Source organism: Mercenaria mercenaria, chromosome 8 (assembly GCF_021730395.1).
Source record: "Mercenaria mercenaria strain notata chromosome 8, MADL_Memer_1, whole genome shotgun sequence".
In the NCBI taxonomy this organism is placed as follows: domain Eukaryota; kingdom Metazoa; phylum Mollusca; class Bivalvia; order Venerida; family Veneridae; genus Mercenaria; species Mercenaria mercenaria.
This window is the reverse complement of record NC_069368.1, coordinates 16,634,450-16,652,482: the sequence shown is the minus strand read 5'-3', so window position 1 is coordinate 16,652,482 and position 18,033 is coordinate 16,634,450. Positions and strand designations below refer to the sequence as shown.

At 32.5% G+C, this 18,033-nt stretch overlaps 1 protein-coding gene across 1 annotated transcript; it reads right to left on the bottom strand.

Annotated features, from left to right (window-relative positions):
• Positions 1 to 19: 19 nt before the first annotated feature.
• Positions 20 to 4,678, bottom strand: LOC123565486 (uncharacterized). Its single transcript, XM_053550356.1, has 2 exons — positions 4,328 to 4,678; positions 20 to 1,765 (listed from the first exon to the last, which is right to left on the bottom strand). Exons 1-2 carry the CDS (start codon positions 4,676 to 4,678, stop codon positions 20 to 22), a joined length of 2,097 nt encoding a protein of 698 aa, XP_053406331.1.
• Between the last annotated feature and the right edge of the window lie 13,355 nt (positions 4,679 to 18,033).

The following is an 18,033-nucleotide window of genomic DNA, read 5'->3' as shown; positions in this document are numbered from 1 at the left end:
AGTGAAAGACAGGCATTGGTTATCTGTAAGAGACAACTGAAACATGGACTTGCCGAGTCGTTTCAGCCGAGAGTCCATCTTTTTTCGCGTGGCTCTTAGAACGTAACATGAAGAACACTCGTTTATTCAGTACAAACGAAAACATGATAAACACGCCCTGACCAGCATTGAGAACTATATAGGCATAGGCAAAAAGAAGTATTTCAAAGAACTCATACAAGAATCCAAATATCCAGGTGATACCAGTTAGAGTAGACAGCTTGAAAAATATCATTATATTGTGCCGTTCGTGGTTACTATGTTTTGCCATGTCTGGTAAGCGTGCAACGATCCAAATGACATAAGCAAACATACCAAAGTTGGCCGTGAGAATAAGACCAAGCGGGACGGCAACAAATAAGAGAATCGTGATCGAGTCTCGAATATAGCAGTTGGAACCACCGTAGCCAAATCCAGGAGAGGTCTTGCTTGAAATAAGAGCGACAACAATGTTAGATACTATCAGAAGAGCAGATATTACTTCAGTAAATATCAAATAACGGAAAAATTTATTGTTATGAACGGCGGCATGTCTATCTTTTATCTTTGCGAAAACAGTCATCATATGAAAGGTACAGATGAACATCCATAGAAAACTGGACAGCAGAGTGTAGTGGAGAAGAACGCCGACAGCAGAACAAAGCCATTGTACTTTTATGTCTGTTACAGCAATTATCAAAGCCAACGTATGTGCAAGGAAAAGGTGAAAGACTAGAGCCATGTTATTCAATCCAGGAAGAGTTCTTAAACTAGGCAGCATAGAATAGATTACAAAGGTCAATAAAAGGGATATGATAGAACAAACTAGACAAATAATAGTCAACACAACCAACTGGTCTTTAACTGCAGGAAAGTGTTTTGATTCTGAAGGTAGCTGCGAAAAATACTCATCAGAACAGACCAGTACGCCTTCTCCATTTTTAGAAGACAAAATTTTTGAAAAGGTCAACTCTAAGGACGACGTGTGAGAGAAGCCGCCAGATTTAATTCTTCTGTTAGCAATATCTATATTGAATTCGTTACGGTTAAGTTCTATACAGGCACAAAACGGATTTGGCTGAATTGATAATGTAGATTCGCATCCTTGTTGAGGTGCAAAAATATATTCAAGCCACAATATTCCTAATCCGTCTTCTGGATCATTCTGACCGCGTAAAATCATATAATACTGAAACATATCTATATCAAGTTCATTCAGAGTGCTTTCAAATTCTTCACTGGCATTGTAATTATATTTGGTTGGCATTTCGGAGTCACCTGATTTGTATTGAACAAGATATTGGGCATAATAGTCGTATGATGCAAATAGTGTCGCCATTTCTTCTAGGGTGGCGGAAGTATTCCTTATCTCTTCGAAGCTGAAATCAACTACAATAGCCAGATGATGAACGAATGTCATAAAATCCGTTAAATTTTCTCTTTTCATTGAAATAACTGTATTTTCAAGACTTTGTTCCAACTTCACGTAGGAATTAAAATCACATAGCCTTGCGCTGAATGTTGTGTACAAGAGAATAAGTTTTGAAGAAAATTCATTCAGAACCAATTCGGCCAATCTCTCAAGATGAAACCATTGAAAACTTTTAGTAGCATGTGTGGAAAGAAGATTGAACTGGAGTCTAAACACAAGATCGTTTTCTGGATTCACCATTTCCTTATAAATTGGAGTGCACTTGTCTTGAGAAAGCATCATACCAGGTGCGCACGATAGTGGTCGACATACTTTCTGTAAAAAAAAAAGAAATCATCTTTTGCGGACTATATTGGCGGATATGTATATTCGATCATGCGCGTTTGACTGGAGTCATAACCCTTTTATTTATACAAGTACACATTTCTGAAACAAAAATTTTATGATATAAAGGATTTGACTTGTTAATATGTAATTCTGACTGTTCCCAAATCGCTGGCTTTTCATCTGTTTCAAAAACTATGTAAAATTATTGCTGTTAGTCGGAATAATACTTAACAATTTAAGCATAAAATATCGTTACAATTCCATAACACTTTTTGTACAAATCGTTTAAATTGATTTCTAACATCACATAAAAATGGCAAGAGAAATAGGGAAAATGAGGTTTCTTTCAAATTTTAAGCTTGCCTTGTTTATACACTGACGAGATATGAAAACGTAACAAACATATGCTTGAATATGTTTTGTACAACAAAAAGCATCACCTTGAAATGTTCAAGACATACACATTTCGATACTCTATACTCCTTGTTTTCAAATTTCATCAACACAACAGACCGCAAAATTAACACAATGGGTATAAAGTATCGAGATGTGTATGTGTTGAACATTTCAAGGTGATTCTTTTTGTAGTACAAAATATATTCAAGCATATGTTTGTTGCGTTTTCATATCTTGTCAGTGTATTGCTCGGTAGGTAAGTTAAATAATACCCTCCGTAAAACTATTAGTCTGGCTTCGGACTAGATAATCTATATTTTTTTAGAAAAAAAATAATTCTGTTATATTTTCTGGGCTCTGAGTATCTGTGTTTTAAGAAGACAAGGGGCATAATTATACAAAATTTGAATAGCCTCAGGAGTTATCTCCTGTGAACAAAACACAGGGTATGAACGCACACAATAAAACTATTTGTGACCCAACGAGCAGAAACACTATTGTCGCAAATTTTTATCTTTATCATTTTTGAAAAAAAAGAGAATTCTTTAAGAAAATTAAAGAAGTCCATATTCATCTACTTTGAACAAGTGTAATACAGGCAAACATATACGTGTCCAGGAATATTTTTGTTGCTTATGTTAGATACTTAGATAATTGACGTTGTTGTTTTTGTTTTTGTCTAGTCATAAAGTGATCTTTATTATTTTTACAAAGGCATTTGAAGTGAAAATATTTTTAAAAAAAAACTTATAATGAGCAGTCCAAAGACGCAATGAAAATAATCGACGTTCCTTTTTTTTCTTGAGAAATACACAATTGTAATATCTTACTTGCTAAGAATAAAGTGAAATACGAGGGTCGTTCAAAGATACGTAAACTGATATCATAACTACAAAACTAGCTAATAAAGACATCTTAAGCTTGTGTCATTTTGAAGCGTAGTTTGATACAAATCTGAAATTGTTACCATGCAATAAATTTGTGCTGTGATCAATTGTTTAAGTAAGAGGTATATAATTTATAAAATTATTTATAATAAATTAAGTTTTCAAATGTAATGAAAATATGCAAAACATCTGGTGTGATTAAAACTCAGTGTATCAGGATGTGAAGAATAAGAAAATTCATTTTCAAAATGATATCACTCTTGGCTAATGCATTACATACATTTAACTGAAGCATGCACGTAACGGATTTCTTTTGTCATTCATTTCACTAGAAATCGTAAAAACAATCTATTTACAGGTGCTATATCAAGTAAATAAATTTAATGATAATAGGTGTTTAGCTATCTTATAAGATAGGTCAACTAAAACTTTCGTTTTCTACAGTAATTCAAAATTTCTGATGGTGTTATCCTAAGTTTGATATAGTTTTGCTCAGATGTCTAGACGTTTTCGTGACGTCATTTTATGCAAGCCACATATGACATACCTTGATAAACAGTTATTTATTCTAAACTCGAATGACCGATTGACTTATATATTCTCTAGTTTTGCACTGTGTGAGGGCATTCTATTCTAATAATTACTGTTGTAGTTGGGCATCTTACTTGTATAAGGGTTACCGTACCAGTTATACTAATTGCAAATAAAGGGGACCAAGTTGTAGCGCTAGTCTTTGTATTTATTGAACAAACCTCGTAGGCCCTGTCATAGTTTCTTAGTCATACATTATTATACCAGTAAGCACTTTATTTGACAGGTCTGTAATGACTGAATAGTTACAACCTATCAATGTCACTTATTTCTGGTGACATGTATTCTTACAGTGCTGCTACTAATGTTAATAAGACTACAAACGCCGAGGGATTCTTTTTTCAAAGCAAGCAATGTAATTTAATTAACAAAAATTGATTTACAACATTAAATAGTGATTAATGGATTTGCAAGAAGACCTAACATGGTTTATACCCGTATAAACGCATGCAAAATAGCATTAATTCTTGAATATACATTATTATTTTCGCAATAAATTCTCAATTATCTTATTGGTTGTCGGCTTGACAGACCTTGGATATAATTTACAGGGCTATTTTATCAACATCATATAATTTAAAACAAAAAGTATATAAAGTAATATTAGACTTCAGTATATTATAGTTATCAACTTATCAGATATTCAAAAATCAGTTAGTGTTCGGCAATATCTTACCTTAAGTGGGTCGTACTTCGAGCCACTGGAGCATTTTGTGACTTTGCTCTTTGAAGATGTTCCGTCTAAATCATAAAAATCTAAAAGAGCAACGAATGAGGTGTCACCGTGCTCACCGCTTTCACGCTCACAGATGCTGTCTTCATTTGTTAATGTATTTCCATTACAAAGAAAACAGTGTATGTTTTTAAAGCCTTTATACTCCGACGTATACGACATGCAGGCCGTTTCCAGGGCGTAGTCATACTGATACCAATTGCCAGTTACATTACATCTGTCTATAACACCACTACAAGGTTTCACATCATTCCGTGGCGTTTTAAAAGAAGGTTCAAATATAACTTGACACATAGGTTCTTGCGAAAGCTTCAAAGAAATTTCAGAAATATTTGATAGTAATAATTTTTTTTTGTTTGCACATTCAATTTTTGTGTTCCAAAATTGTAGCTTTGTATTTACGACATTATGGCAAATAGCACAGTAATAATTTTTGAAAGTAACATTCATTATTTCAGATGAAACAGGCATGAGTCTTTGAGTGTCTTCCTGTCCAAAATTGAATTCATGATACTTCCGTGAACATTTTGCTTTTACGTATTCATTTGTGTAATCCACCGGACAATTTCCATTCATGTTAAACGGAACTCCATTCAATTTGTTTGAACTGAACGGCCGTAACTGTGCATAGAAACATTGTTCCGGGACGGATATTAATTTAAGAATTTCATTTTTATTTAGAAACCGTTCAGGTTTGTCCGGACAACACGCTGTGCCGCAACTGGTGTCACAATTGCAAGTGTGACAACAAGGAAGCGTACCATTACCTGCTCGCGTGATGTTTTCGCGAGCTGGATGATAACAAAGGTCAGTATATGGGCAAAGTGCTTTAAAATCCTCCACACTTTTCTCGCGAATAAATTCGCTGCTCTCATTTTTATCTGAACACTTCACATGTTGAACACATAGTAACGCAAGTGCTAAAAATAAGGAATATCCTGACATCTTCACAATTTTGTATTACCTATGAATGTTAAGGTAGGTATGTACGTTTTATAAACCCGGGGCCGTATTCATAAAGCATCTTAAGTTTAAGTTTTGACTTAAGTTGAAGATTTTACTTAAGTTTGTGGTGATTTCAGCTTAAGTCTAAGTAAAAAACTGAAGTCCTATTCATAAAACAGCTTAAACTTAAGATACGTAAGAAATGACTTAAGTCAGAAAACAAAATGACATCGTGAGTACGATTAAAGTGTTGTTTTTCAGATAAAAGCACTTTAAACATAATTGTGCATGTTGTAACTGTCTGAAATATATGTTGTCTTTTTTAATGTTTTCGTCCACAGTAAAAGCAAAGAATTACTTATTAAGTTGTTTTATGAATAACAAATATACTTAAGTAAAATAAATTTCTTACCTAAGTAATACTGCAGTAAATAATCAATTTCTTATAATTATACTTAAGATGCTTTATGAATACGGCCCCAGAAGTAATAGCGAAACGTCATTTATCCGGATAAAAGGAGGAAACCTTGGTAAGGCATAAGAAATAGAAAACCGATTTACGATTTTTTTTTTTTTTTTTTTTTTGCATTTCGTGTGTAAACTTATAAAAACGATAGTGTCACTTACATTCAAAAATTGAAATGATAGAAATGAGGCACGTAAATTTATTTCTAGTGATGTCTTAAAATCAGCTTAATAAAACTTTCACCACGGAAAAATATCTCAAAACTAAAGGTACGGACCTATTCACTTTATCTGACCAATAAACGATATGTTCAATAATTGTGAGAGCAATTTTCGAATAGACCCTGATTATATAAATGTTCTTTATGTCCAAGTTTTACAAATTAGTAAAACAAAACAAAATCGAGTGCACGAGCCTTTTTTAATTTGTCAGTCCTTAGTATCTCCTTTAGTTTTAAAAGATAGAGGTTTAGTAAAATTCTACGTTGGAGATATTTTTATTCCGAACGTTTACTACCTTGTATTATACGTATTACTACGTTATAGTTTCATGCGATAACATAAAGAATTGAAATTATTTTAATCCTTCCATTACTTAGGCTCAGATAAATGTGGAAAATACGAATCTTGTTGAACATTTTATTTATGCAATGGTATTGTAAATTTATTCAGGCCAAATAGTATTAGGACATTTGTTTCCAGTTGCATGTCCTGTAAAGAAAATATCTTTACATTCAGAAAAAAGGTTCGCTTGGAAAACATACATTCAGAGGAATAACAAATTCAGAAATATACAATATACTTTAAAAACACAATTTCATAAAATGCAAGTTTGTTTAAGGTTAGGAACAAATTACGATTCGTAATGTTATTTCAATATCGAGCAAAGAGGTTGAAAAAAAGAAAGTAAACTAAAATAAGACGTTATTGTTTAATAAAATAATATAAACCAAATATAAATATTACTTTTGATTACTGGTCAGAAAGTAGTTTCACTTTTTATTGACACAATAAATTTGAATTATACATGTACGTCAGGCAGTGATAGCAAATGAAAAATTCTAAGGTAATATTTCAAACTTATTGACTCTGAATTTCCATGTTTTAATATAAAAAGAAAACAGTATTAAGAAGACACACATTCTAAAGCGATCACTTCCAGAGTTGGCACAGTTGTCAAATATATTCATGAAACTATACACCATTAAATATCGGCGGTAATTATGTTGAAAGGCATTGTTACAAGAAACAAACGGCATTTTATCAACTGAAAGTCTACACATCAAGCATAAACGAATGTTTTGCAAAAGAATCCTTTGTATTTCAGGAAATAATTCATCAGCTTAAACACTGACAATCGTTGATCATTTGTATTTCATTTTATACCTTACTATAGATAGTAACATAGTTTAAGGAGAGAGTTTCAAATAAGCTTTCAGCTTCCTACTCAATCCTGTATGCTTTTTCTGGATAAATATACATGTTGTAAATGAATTGTATTAATAAAATATTGTTTAAACCAAATAGTAACAAATTTGTATAGGACAAAACCTTAAAACCCAGGCAAAATACCTGGAAGCGGGCATTATAACTGCTTATTGACCCGCCATAGATGAATGACATCATTTTTGAACGTCATTTTACCCTGTGTCGTCGCGATAAGAATTCTTTAACGTCGATATCTTATATGATTCACTGGTTCAAGCGATCGAGTAATCGTTATTGTGTTTAGGTATATACTAAACAACTCATTAAACGGCAATGACATTCCTTGCGTGGTTATTAGCAATCCTAAACCTATATTAGCACTGGTACCAAATTTTATTTTCCTTATATTCTTTTTTTTTCTAGTAAGATTTTACTTTTTTCAAGACTTGTCTTTGATTAATTGTACATAAATGAAGCTGTTTCATTTGATAAGTGATTTCTTGCTGTTCAAAGTGAATATACCTCTGAAACAGAAGGGGGCAGAGTTTGACATCTTTAAAAATACTGAGTTACATGCGGTAAAAGTTGTCTGTTTTGCCTTTACCCTTTAGATTACATATTGTGGAAGAAATATACTTCTGCCTCAAGGTTACTTTTTTGAATGAAGTGAGCAAAATTTAAAACAATCCGACAGGACTCGACCTTAATTTTTCAATGTTGTAGTTAGAATTCTGCCTCATTAAATCCTTATACTTGAGGCAGCATAGAAACAAATGATATTCAGTTTTATTTTGTGTTGTATAATTGTTTACAAATATCTTGGCATTTATTCATCAAAATAATGATATAATGATTTCTCTGGAAACGTTTTGGACAGTGGCCACTCTTTGAAATTTGTCTCTACTTGAGGTTTAGGAAATATCATGAATTATACAAAATTTATATAAAAAAAAACGGCACAGTAAAAGTTGTTTAAATTTTGCATACAAGTCTCTCACTGGATACAGTATATTGCTGTTACATCGTTTTGAATATTTGAAATATTCACCATTAGGTGGATCATACATTATTCAAATTCTACATTGCAGAAAAATTCTGATCCGAACGTGCAGACCTACCTTAAAAACTAATATTGAAATATATCGTCCCTGTCGTCATTCAATTTCCATGAAATGCGCTGGAATGTCTGCGTTGTTTTTTTTTTCACGTTAACGGCATTTCCTTTTAAATGTTTTTCAGGAACAAAATCTCAAATTGACAGCCGACAACCTACCAGCCCAGTGACAATGAACATAGCTCCAGTTTGGTATGGCCTAATAAAAGTATCATATATTGGATTGCTCTTTATCTAAGAGTTACTAATTGGTTGGTTAATTACAGCGTTTCATTATCTCATTATACCCTAAAGCCTAATCCCCACTTCTGCTTTGCTGACATTTATCTTTTAACCACATAGGAGGCTGATAAGCGAATCTACCCCTAAATACCTAGAGGTGTTATGAGAGATAACTTTGATATTTTAGATTTTACTTGGGGCATTGTTTTTAATTAGTAAAATATGTGTTAATAGGTATGGAATTTGGATTCTTCGTAAGTGAATTGAATTAGCTACACAACAAAGTTATTATTTTATGGAGCTATGCAGTAAAGTCATTTTTGACTGTTTAAATAAAGACACAAAACAAATGACAATAATCTCTCATTAGATATTGTTTTGATGACAAAATAACCAAGAACTCGTAGAACACGAAATGCCCCCTTCGCAAATTTAGAGAAGAAACGAGCCGAAGGAAAAGTAACTAGAGCTATCACTAAAGGTGATGAATGTACACTCCGCATGCACTGACACAGTACATTGCAATTTGACGCAATAAGACTGCATAATTATGTGGACTGTATGTATATAGACTGTATGTATACAGTATAGTAACAAAAACCAAAGTCCCATAACTATGCAGAATATTTATCTAAAAGAATGTAACATGCACCATGTACAACTAGGGTTTGTACTGATCACTTGTGTGAAGTTTCATTAAATTGTGCGCAAGGGTTTGGTAGATTATGCACGCACAAGATTGCATATGCAGACTGTATGTACATAGTATGTTAACAAGAAACAAAGTCCCATAACTCTGCAATTTTTGTCTCTGAAAGAACCTAACATGCCCCATGCACAACTACTGTTGTTACTGATTACTTGTGTGAAGTTTCATTAAATTGTGTCAAGGGGATGAGGAGAGATGGTGCGCACAAGATTGTGTCTATGTATATAGTATAGTAACAAAAAAAACAAAGTCCCATAACTATGCAAAAAAAATTTCTGAAAGAACCTAACATGCCCCATGCACAACTAGGGTTTGTACTGATCACTTGTGTGAAGTTTCATTAAATTGTACGCAAGGGTTTGGTAGATTATGCACGCACAAGATTGCATATGCAGACTGTATGTACATAGTATGTTAACAAGAAACAAAGCCCCATAACTCTGCAATTTTTGTCGCTGAAAGAACCTAACATGCCCCATGCACAACTACTGTTGTTACTGATTACTTGTGTGAAGTTTCATTAAATTGTGTCAAGGGGATGAGGAGAGATGGTGCGCACAAGATTGTGTCTATGTATATAGTATAGTAACAAAAAAACAAAGTCCCATTACTCTGCAAAAAAATTTTCTGAAAGAACCTAACATGCCCCATGCACAACTACTGTTGTTACTGATCACTTGTGTGAAGCTTCATTAAATTGTGTCAAGGGGATGAGGAGAGATGGTGCGCACAAGATTGTGTCTATGTTTATAGATTAGTAACAAAAAAAAAACAAAGTCCCATAACCCTGCAAATTTTTTTTCTGAAAGAACCTAACATGCCCCATGCATAACTACTGTTGTTACTGATCACTTGTGTGAAGTTTCATTAAATTGTGTCAAGGGGATGCGTAGAGATGGTGCGCACAAGATTGTGTCTATGTATATAGTATAGTAACAAAAAAACAAAGTACCATAACTCTGCAAAAATTTTTTCTAAAAGAACCTAACATGGCCCATGCACAACTACTGTTGTTACTGATCACTTGTGTGAAGTTTCATTAAATTCTGTCAAGGGGATAAGGAGAGATGGTGCGCACAGACAGACAGACGGACAGACAGACAGACAACCTGAAACCAGTATACCCCCTTACAACTTTGTTGTCGGGGGGTACAATAAACAAATTAGAAACAAATGGTAAAGAAATATATATAAAAAAAAGGACATAATCATACACAGAGGACATCCGCAACACTTTATTTATATTGTGGCAACAACTTAGCAAATCGTGGCCACAACTTAGTAAATCGTGGCCACAATTTAGTAACTTGTGGCCTTAACTTAGTAAATTGGTCACGAGTTATTATATTGTGGCCATAACTTATCAAATTGTGGCCACAACTTATCAAATTGTGGCCACAACTTATCAAATTCTGTGCCAACGTATAATCAGGCATGTCTTTTATGAAAATCTATATAAAAAAGATCAAACGGTAATTGAAAACGAAACTTTTTTTCAAACATGTAAATGTAAAACTAAATTCCGATGAAAAACAGTCTTGTGAAAGTCAATTAAATTAATATGAATACTGTCTTGCACTAAAGGAAATGAAGAACATGAAAAGCCCATGCTCTGATGGTTTAACCACGGAGTTTTATAAGCTATTTTGGAAAGATATAAAAGGCTGTTTTGTAAACTCAATCAATCAACTACTCCTTTCAACATGGTAACTTAACAGAATTACACGAACAATGTGTAATAACTCTCGTACCAACAAGGGGGAAAGATTTGTTTTAAATATTTATAACTGGGGGGCCAATTTCACTGCTAAATGTTGATTACAAAATCGCAACAAAGGCTACAGCTAATAGGATCAAGAAAGGTTTAACCAAAATGATTAATAACAACCAAACTGGATTCATAAAAGGGCTTTACATAAGAGAAAATGTTAGAATATTGCTTGATCTTACTGAACAAGTAAACAAAATGGATGAAGAAGTTTTAAGGAGGTAAGTTACCTTCATATTTGTATGTGCGCATGTCCAACCGGAAGCTAATGTGACGATTTACGACGACTTTTACGACAAACTAAATGTGTTTATATATTCATTCTTCTGAAAACAAATCATGAACCTGTCTTCGATCTGTTGCTTTATGGCTTAATAATGCAGAAATAATGAATAAATTGCCGCAGAAACGCTTCAAAACAATGTTGTCTTAAAATGACGTCATTGACGTCATGACGTTACGTGTCAGTTACCGCGCAAAATTAACAGCTTTTATCTTGAAAGTACGTAATTCTGTGCATTTTCTTTATTTTAACTATTTTCAAATAACCATTATTTGCTTAAATATTTCTTATGAGTCTATTGCTCTGAATAATAATCAATATTTTGCTTCTTTTATGTAGTTATATTGAAATGTTATGCGGAATGTAAGAAAATGGACGAAGATAGCCAATGTTATTTGGAATATAGTTGGGTGAAAGGTTACTTATTACGGCCATTTTCAAATAAAAAATCTAACAGTTTGATTTGTAATACCTGTTTTTCAGGTTCCGTTAATAATTTGTTACTTATATACTAGAATTTAGATCTAAAATTGTTCAAATTTCAATAGAAAATTGTGGTTTCTCGAATTAAATAGATGTTACCATGGAAACGAAGCCCGTGACCTATGTATCTAAATGTAAAATTCAAAAGCGTTGACACTGGTCTATTTAAGAAACACAGCTTCGGCTTTTTATTTTCATTTCAACAATATCCATGAGAATAATAGCAGCATTCTGAACGATTTTTCCATAAAAAATGCCAGACGAGGGGTACTGCTGTAAGTATTCTAAGCTGTGAAATTTGTTTGAATAAATGCAAATAACACGAAAATATAACTTATGTTAGAAATAATATGTTTTAAAGATACATTAACTAGAAAGATAATCTTATTCAATATCTTTTTATAAGAAATTACGACAAAAAGCAAGATATAAGCTATTTTAAACGTCTCTGTTGCCATGGTTACTTTATACTTTAAGAAAAATAGGGTACCATGTAAAGTACTTGGTATTTTGCTAATAATATTACCCAAATACTCCATGCCGGTCATTAACAGAATGGCACTGAAGCCTTCGAAAACCCGTATTTTTATTCATAGTTGTTTAAAAATGAGAGAAAATGCGTTACCATGGAAACACGAGCCCCGCGACATACACATTTTAAGCTGATATTAGAAAGCTAACGTGCATTCTAGTAAAATTATCAATTATGCAGACTTCTACGGATATCAATGAAACTAAAATACACTGAAAAGTGTTAAATATCCGTATTTTCCTTCTTCTTTCAATATGAAATACCTTTGGAGGGTCATGTTCTTCAAACCTTGATAAAAACTGAACTAGAAGGGACAGAGACAAACGAAATTGAGATTGCAGCAGTTAAAACTTAATATTAGATGAAATTCAAAAAAATGCTGCGGTTCAACTAATTTGAATTTACCCTTGTAACAAGGTAACCTACCTCCTTAAGCTCAATATGACTTTTAGTAAAATTGCATTATAGAGAGATTTTTGCATTGTGTTTTTTTACTAGTCAATCATTTTTTATACTAGTCAATCATTTTTAAGCATAGGATTTTTACACAAACTTATCTTAAGGCATTTGCTGTGTTTATTTTTTTACTGTGATAAATTATTCTTCCTATGTCATACAATACTATATCTTAAGGACCACAATGGAAATAAGAGTTTATTTTAACTCTTTTTTGTGTTATCCTTAACATATAATGTTGATTGACATGGCTATATTAATTCATACATGTTTGTTTATTGTTTGATTGTATGTTTTAATTATAAGTCGCCATGTAAATTGTACATTTTATGTTGAAATAAATCTATCTGTCTAAGAATGTATTTTCTTTTTACAGATTTTCCAAAAGCATTTGATAGTATAAACCACTCGTACATGTTTAAATGTCTAGAATCAATTTTGTCCCCTTATCTTTTTATTATATCCATTCAAATTCTTTCCATAGCAGTTACTAAAAATGAGGACATTAAAGGAATAAAGGTTTCAAATGTGAGGTAAAACAAACTTTGTTTGCGGATGATGAAAGTTTCTTTCTATAGATGGAAGCAGAAAATCATTTGAAGCACTTAAAACATGGGAATATAATTTTCTGCGAAAGGAAAAACTACAAATGGTCTTCTGAACAGGCATCGACTTTATGTATAACTTTTACAAATGATCAAAAACAAATTTATGAATTAAATTGGAACCAAAAATAATAGAATTTAAACATACTCTTCTTACATGGAGTAAATGGAACCTGTCATTAATAAGAAAAATAACAGTACTGAAAACGTTTGCATTAAATTACCTGCCTTTCAATATCACTAAGAAAATAATAATCTGCATGTTTGATTTCTTGTGGGAGTCAAAACCAAATAAAATAGCAAGAAATATTATATTCAGGAATATGAAAATGGGGGCTTAAAAATGATAGATATAGATGCGTTTTAACTGCCTTAAAAGCTGGGTGGATAAAACGATTAGTACAAGAAAATAATGCAGAATGGCAACAAATGTATATGCAAGACGAATTTTCAGAATACATGTACTTTATTACGAAAATTTGAATTTCGAAACAATTTTTTAAAGTTTCTAAAGTATCACACACAACAAGTTGTCAAAACAAATGAAATATTAACAACACTTTATTCTATAGATTAACAGACCGTTTCAAAGTTTAACATAAAAATACATAGATGAATAAATCGATAAATGAATAAACAAATTCCAACGAAGATGATTTTACCTTTTCATACACACATGAACATTTTCATATCGCATAGGTAAAAACGAAAGGTCTGGTGTACATGAGTTAAATATAGTTTAATTTTACATGTAAGAGAAAGTATGTTTTTAGTTCTTGTCCTTTCAATGATATAATCCACAGTTCTATCAGTTTTATCCAGCTAATGCTGTGTGCATCATCACGACGTAAATATATAGCATCATGATGTGACAATCTTCATACAATGTTCTGTCTTAACTGAAACATATTTTTGATAGAAATATATTCAACTAAATTCTTTACAATTCAAAATGTTCCGCATTCAAAAGTTTAGACCCGTACTTACAAAAAACATACTCGACACCTTTTCTAACTTCATAGATAAGTCTGCTAAATTTTGACAGATATGAATGACATTTTGGCACAATGTTGAATGATTATTTTATTGTAATAGAACAAAACAACGATAATAATCAGAAGTAAACTCATTTAGCCGTAAAATTGTTTGATCCCGCAGATGGCACTATTTGCCGCATAGCAACTGTCACGACTCAATGAATCTTCGTTGCTATCTATTTACTTATTCATTCATTCGTTTATCTATTCATTTCTTTTATGTTTAGATCATATAAACACGGCTACTAAACACTAGCGCCACCACCAAATTGTGGTGATAAGGAAAAGACCTATCGACATTTCCGTGGTGCAGCAATCGCCCGTGTCTACTTGTAAACACGAGAGTAAAATTCATATTTTATCTTATATTTTTATTGATAGAACTTTTTTCGAAAATCGGAGAATGTAGTTCTGTGTAACAACACTTTTACTACAGGTTTGCTGTAATTTCATTAAAATAATATGCAAATTGTGGTGTCAGGAGCTTTTCTCCCGGATCTGACAATGGCACATTTTCATATCGGCCAGTATTTGAACACCATTCCGATGAATAGACACACTGTAAGAACATACATGCGCATGCAAATGATGTAGAAATGATAAATAATTATATACGCACACACCATGAATAATAGAATCTCGGGTTAGAAGAAATATACAAGGATTTTTAAAAGTGGTGGCGCTATAACTCTAGTGGTGGCGCTATACAGTAGTTGTGGCGCTGTTACGGCACTGCTGACGCATTCGGAACAAAACAAACACCAATATTCTCTAACTGATAATTTTCCTGAAAAAAAAAAAAATATTTCATTAAAGAAAGAAAAACACGATCATAGTTTATTCACCTTTATGAAATATTCTCTATCCAAGACAAAAAAGGACAAAATACTCACAGACCCCTGGGACTCTTGTAGTCAAATAAAATATTTTCCTTTGTTTAAAATGTTAATGTAGAATTATTTCTTACCTTTAAATATTCTACTTAAATACATACGTAAGTGTACTTTAAATTCAGGTCAAGAAAAATGGTAGTAATACATTTATTTCAAACAAAGATTTGTGTCCAGGAAATGATTTGAAGATAGTGTAGAATTTATTTTTTTAAACTAAGATTCTGAAAGTTACTTCCCTTTGTTTTTATACGTCGTTTGCATGTCATTGTAAACAAAAGACCTTACTTTCAAAAAAAAATTCTGAAAAGTGAGTACAGTACATTTTCAATTCCAATCGATTAAATATGATTTATCAATAGAGCTTAGATATACAATCTGAAACCATATACATGTAGATTACTTTGCGATCATGTAGAGATACTACATGTATTTTGTTGAGTAACGTAATTTGGGTATAGTGTAGTCCAAATAATTAGACGTGAAAAAGTTGTCATTTGACGTTCAACAGTCAATATTCTGACATTTTACATTTTTACTATCAAGCCTTTTTCGACGTCTAAACGCTAAGTTTGACAGAAGTGTAGCATAAATTCAATTTCTAAAACATTATAAAGTCGGTAAACTTTGTACCTAATAGGAACAAAAATACCTTTGCTTCAATTCTGCAAGGTTAAAATGATTTACAATCCATTATTATCCACGAAATGACGCTTCATCTTTTTGACATCGAATGTTTATATTTGACATGCCACCATCTTGTTTCGAAATTGAAAGTGCCAATTAAATTTGATCAAATATTTCCCGTCAAATATTTTCATTGTAATTTTGATTTTTGTTTCATTATAAATGTATATTTTCTATTTTTATCCTTATAAATTTTAAATGTCTCTTCTGGAAATAGAAAGATTATTGACATTTGTAGTTTCTCTGTATGAGAAAGAGAAAAGGTAACTTTCGTTCAAGAAATGATCCTAATATGCAAATCATGTTTTCATCCGGAACACCCTCGGTTATTACCGTGCCACTATTTAAAACATTCAACGAATGCGATACTGGATTAATTAATCGGTTATTTAATAACAAATAAGGTAAAATATAACTTTTAATTGCTGCCATAAAGCACATTTATGATTATTCTTCATACTCAATGTGAAAGTTTCAGTCATTTTTGCCAGAAAGTCGTTAAAAAACCTTCAGATCAAAATTCAAATCTGACGCGATTTTTGTGCTGTACGTTATTTCAGTTCAACGTTAAGACCTGACATAACATGGAAAATAAAAAATGTAAAATATCAATTAAAATTAACTTATAAAGTGATATGAGTTATGTCAGGTCTTATATTTAGGACTAGGGTATAGTGTGGGATAGGTTGATAACATCGATTATTGTAGAAATTTCCGTGGCTTGCAGACAGACATTTTCATATATTAAAATTGAATATATTAGCAACTAATCATATACAATAGCGCCACCACTACTGTATAGCGCCACCACTAGAGTTATAGCGCCAACACTTTCAAAAATAGTCGTGTTTTAACTTTTTACTGTGTTTTTTCGTAATTCATTGGTGTATGTGAATACGTGTAATTCATTTCTACACCATTTGCATGCGCAGGTATGTTCTTACAGTGTGTCTATTCATCGGAATGGTGTTCAAATACTGGCCGATATGAAAATATGCCACTGTCAGATCCGGGAGAAAAGCTCCTGGAACCACAATTTGCATAATATTTTAATGAAATTACAGCAAACCTATAGTAAAAGTGTTGTTACACGGAACTACATTCTCCAACTTTCGAAAAAAAGTTATATCAATAGAAATATAAGATAAAATATAAATTTTACTTACGTGTTTACAAGCAGAAACGGGCGATAGATGCACCACAGAAATGTCGATAGCTCTTTTCCTTATCACCACAATTTGGTGGTGGCGCTAGCGTTTAGTAGCCGTGATAAAGAATCATCAATAATGTTCAGGCTTTGAGAAATCACAAATTATAATTTGAACGACGATCGTTTCTACAGCTTTTCTAAACGAAAACGTTGATTTTTTCACAACTCTCGATTTTATTTATATTTAAAGACTGCTAGGCAACAAAACATTTGATTGGTCCAACTTGTTATAAAGATCATAAAACGGCTGAAAGCGTCACGCGGAGTTTAAAGCTATTATTGTAATGACGCATGCACGTGGCGTGCGCTAGACAGATGTAGATAACAACACTGCCTAGAATCGGCACGCGGTATACAGAAAACAATTGGACAACGCGTTAATGCGTCGTGTGTGCAAAATGAGTTGTTCGGACTTATCTGATAGAATTTTATATAAGCAATTAATTGAAAAATTAAAATCGTGATCTCTTGCAGCACGCTTATTATCGCCCAACGTATTGTAAAAAATGCACGTGCGCATATATCTTGATATCTCGTGCACCTTGAACTGTTTTATTTTGGTTTATAAAGTGCTGATTAAATTTAAAGGGATTCAAACCGTTTTAGTTTTGGTTTCGATATGGTATTGCACTCCGTGGAGGTATGTTCAAACGAAAGCAAAGTCTCAGTGAAGTCATAACACAACGTGTGGGCGAAAAGTGACATGCCTACATTATTTCATGTTAAAGTGATGCTCCTTGTGTGTGTCCTCTCTATCAACCTAGCTTTGGAATATTTTCAGAAACAGAAATAAAATGAATACCTTCTGCACATAT

Bases quoted from the DNA above. Each gene is read 5' to 3' on its own strand.
- LOC123565486 (XM_053550356.1), bottom strand. From the start codon at position 4,678: ATGTGTCAAGTTATATTTGAACCTTCTTTTAAAACGCCACGGAATGAT. The intron at 1,766-4,327 runs GTAAGATATTGC...TTTTTTTTACAG, and splicing joins CGAAGTACGACCCACTTAAG to AAAGTATGTCGACCACTATC.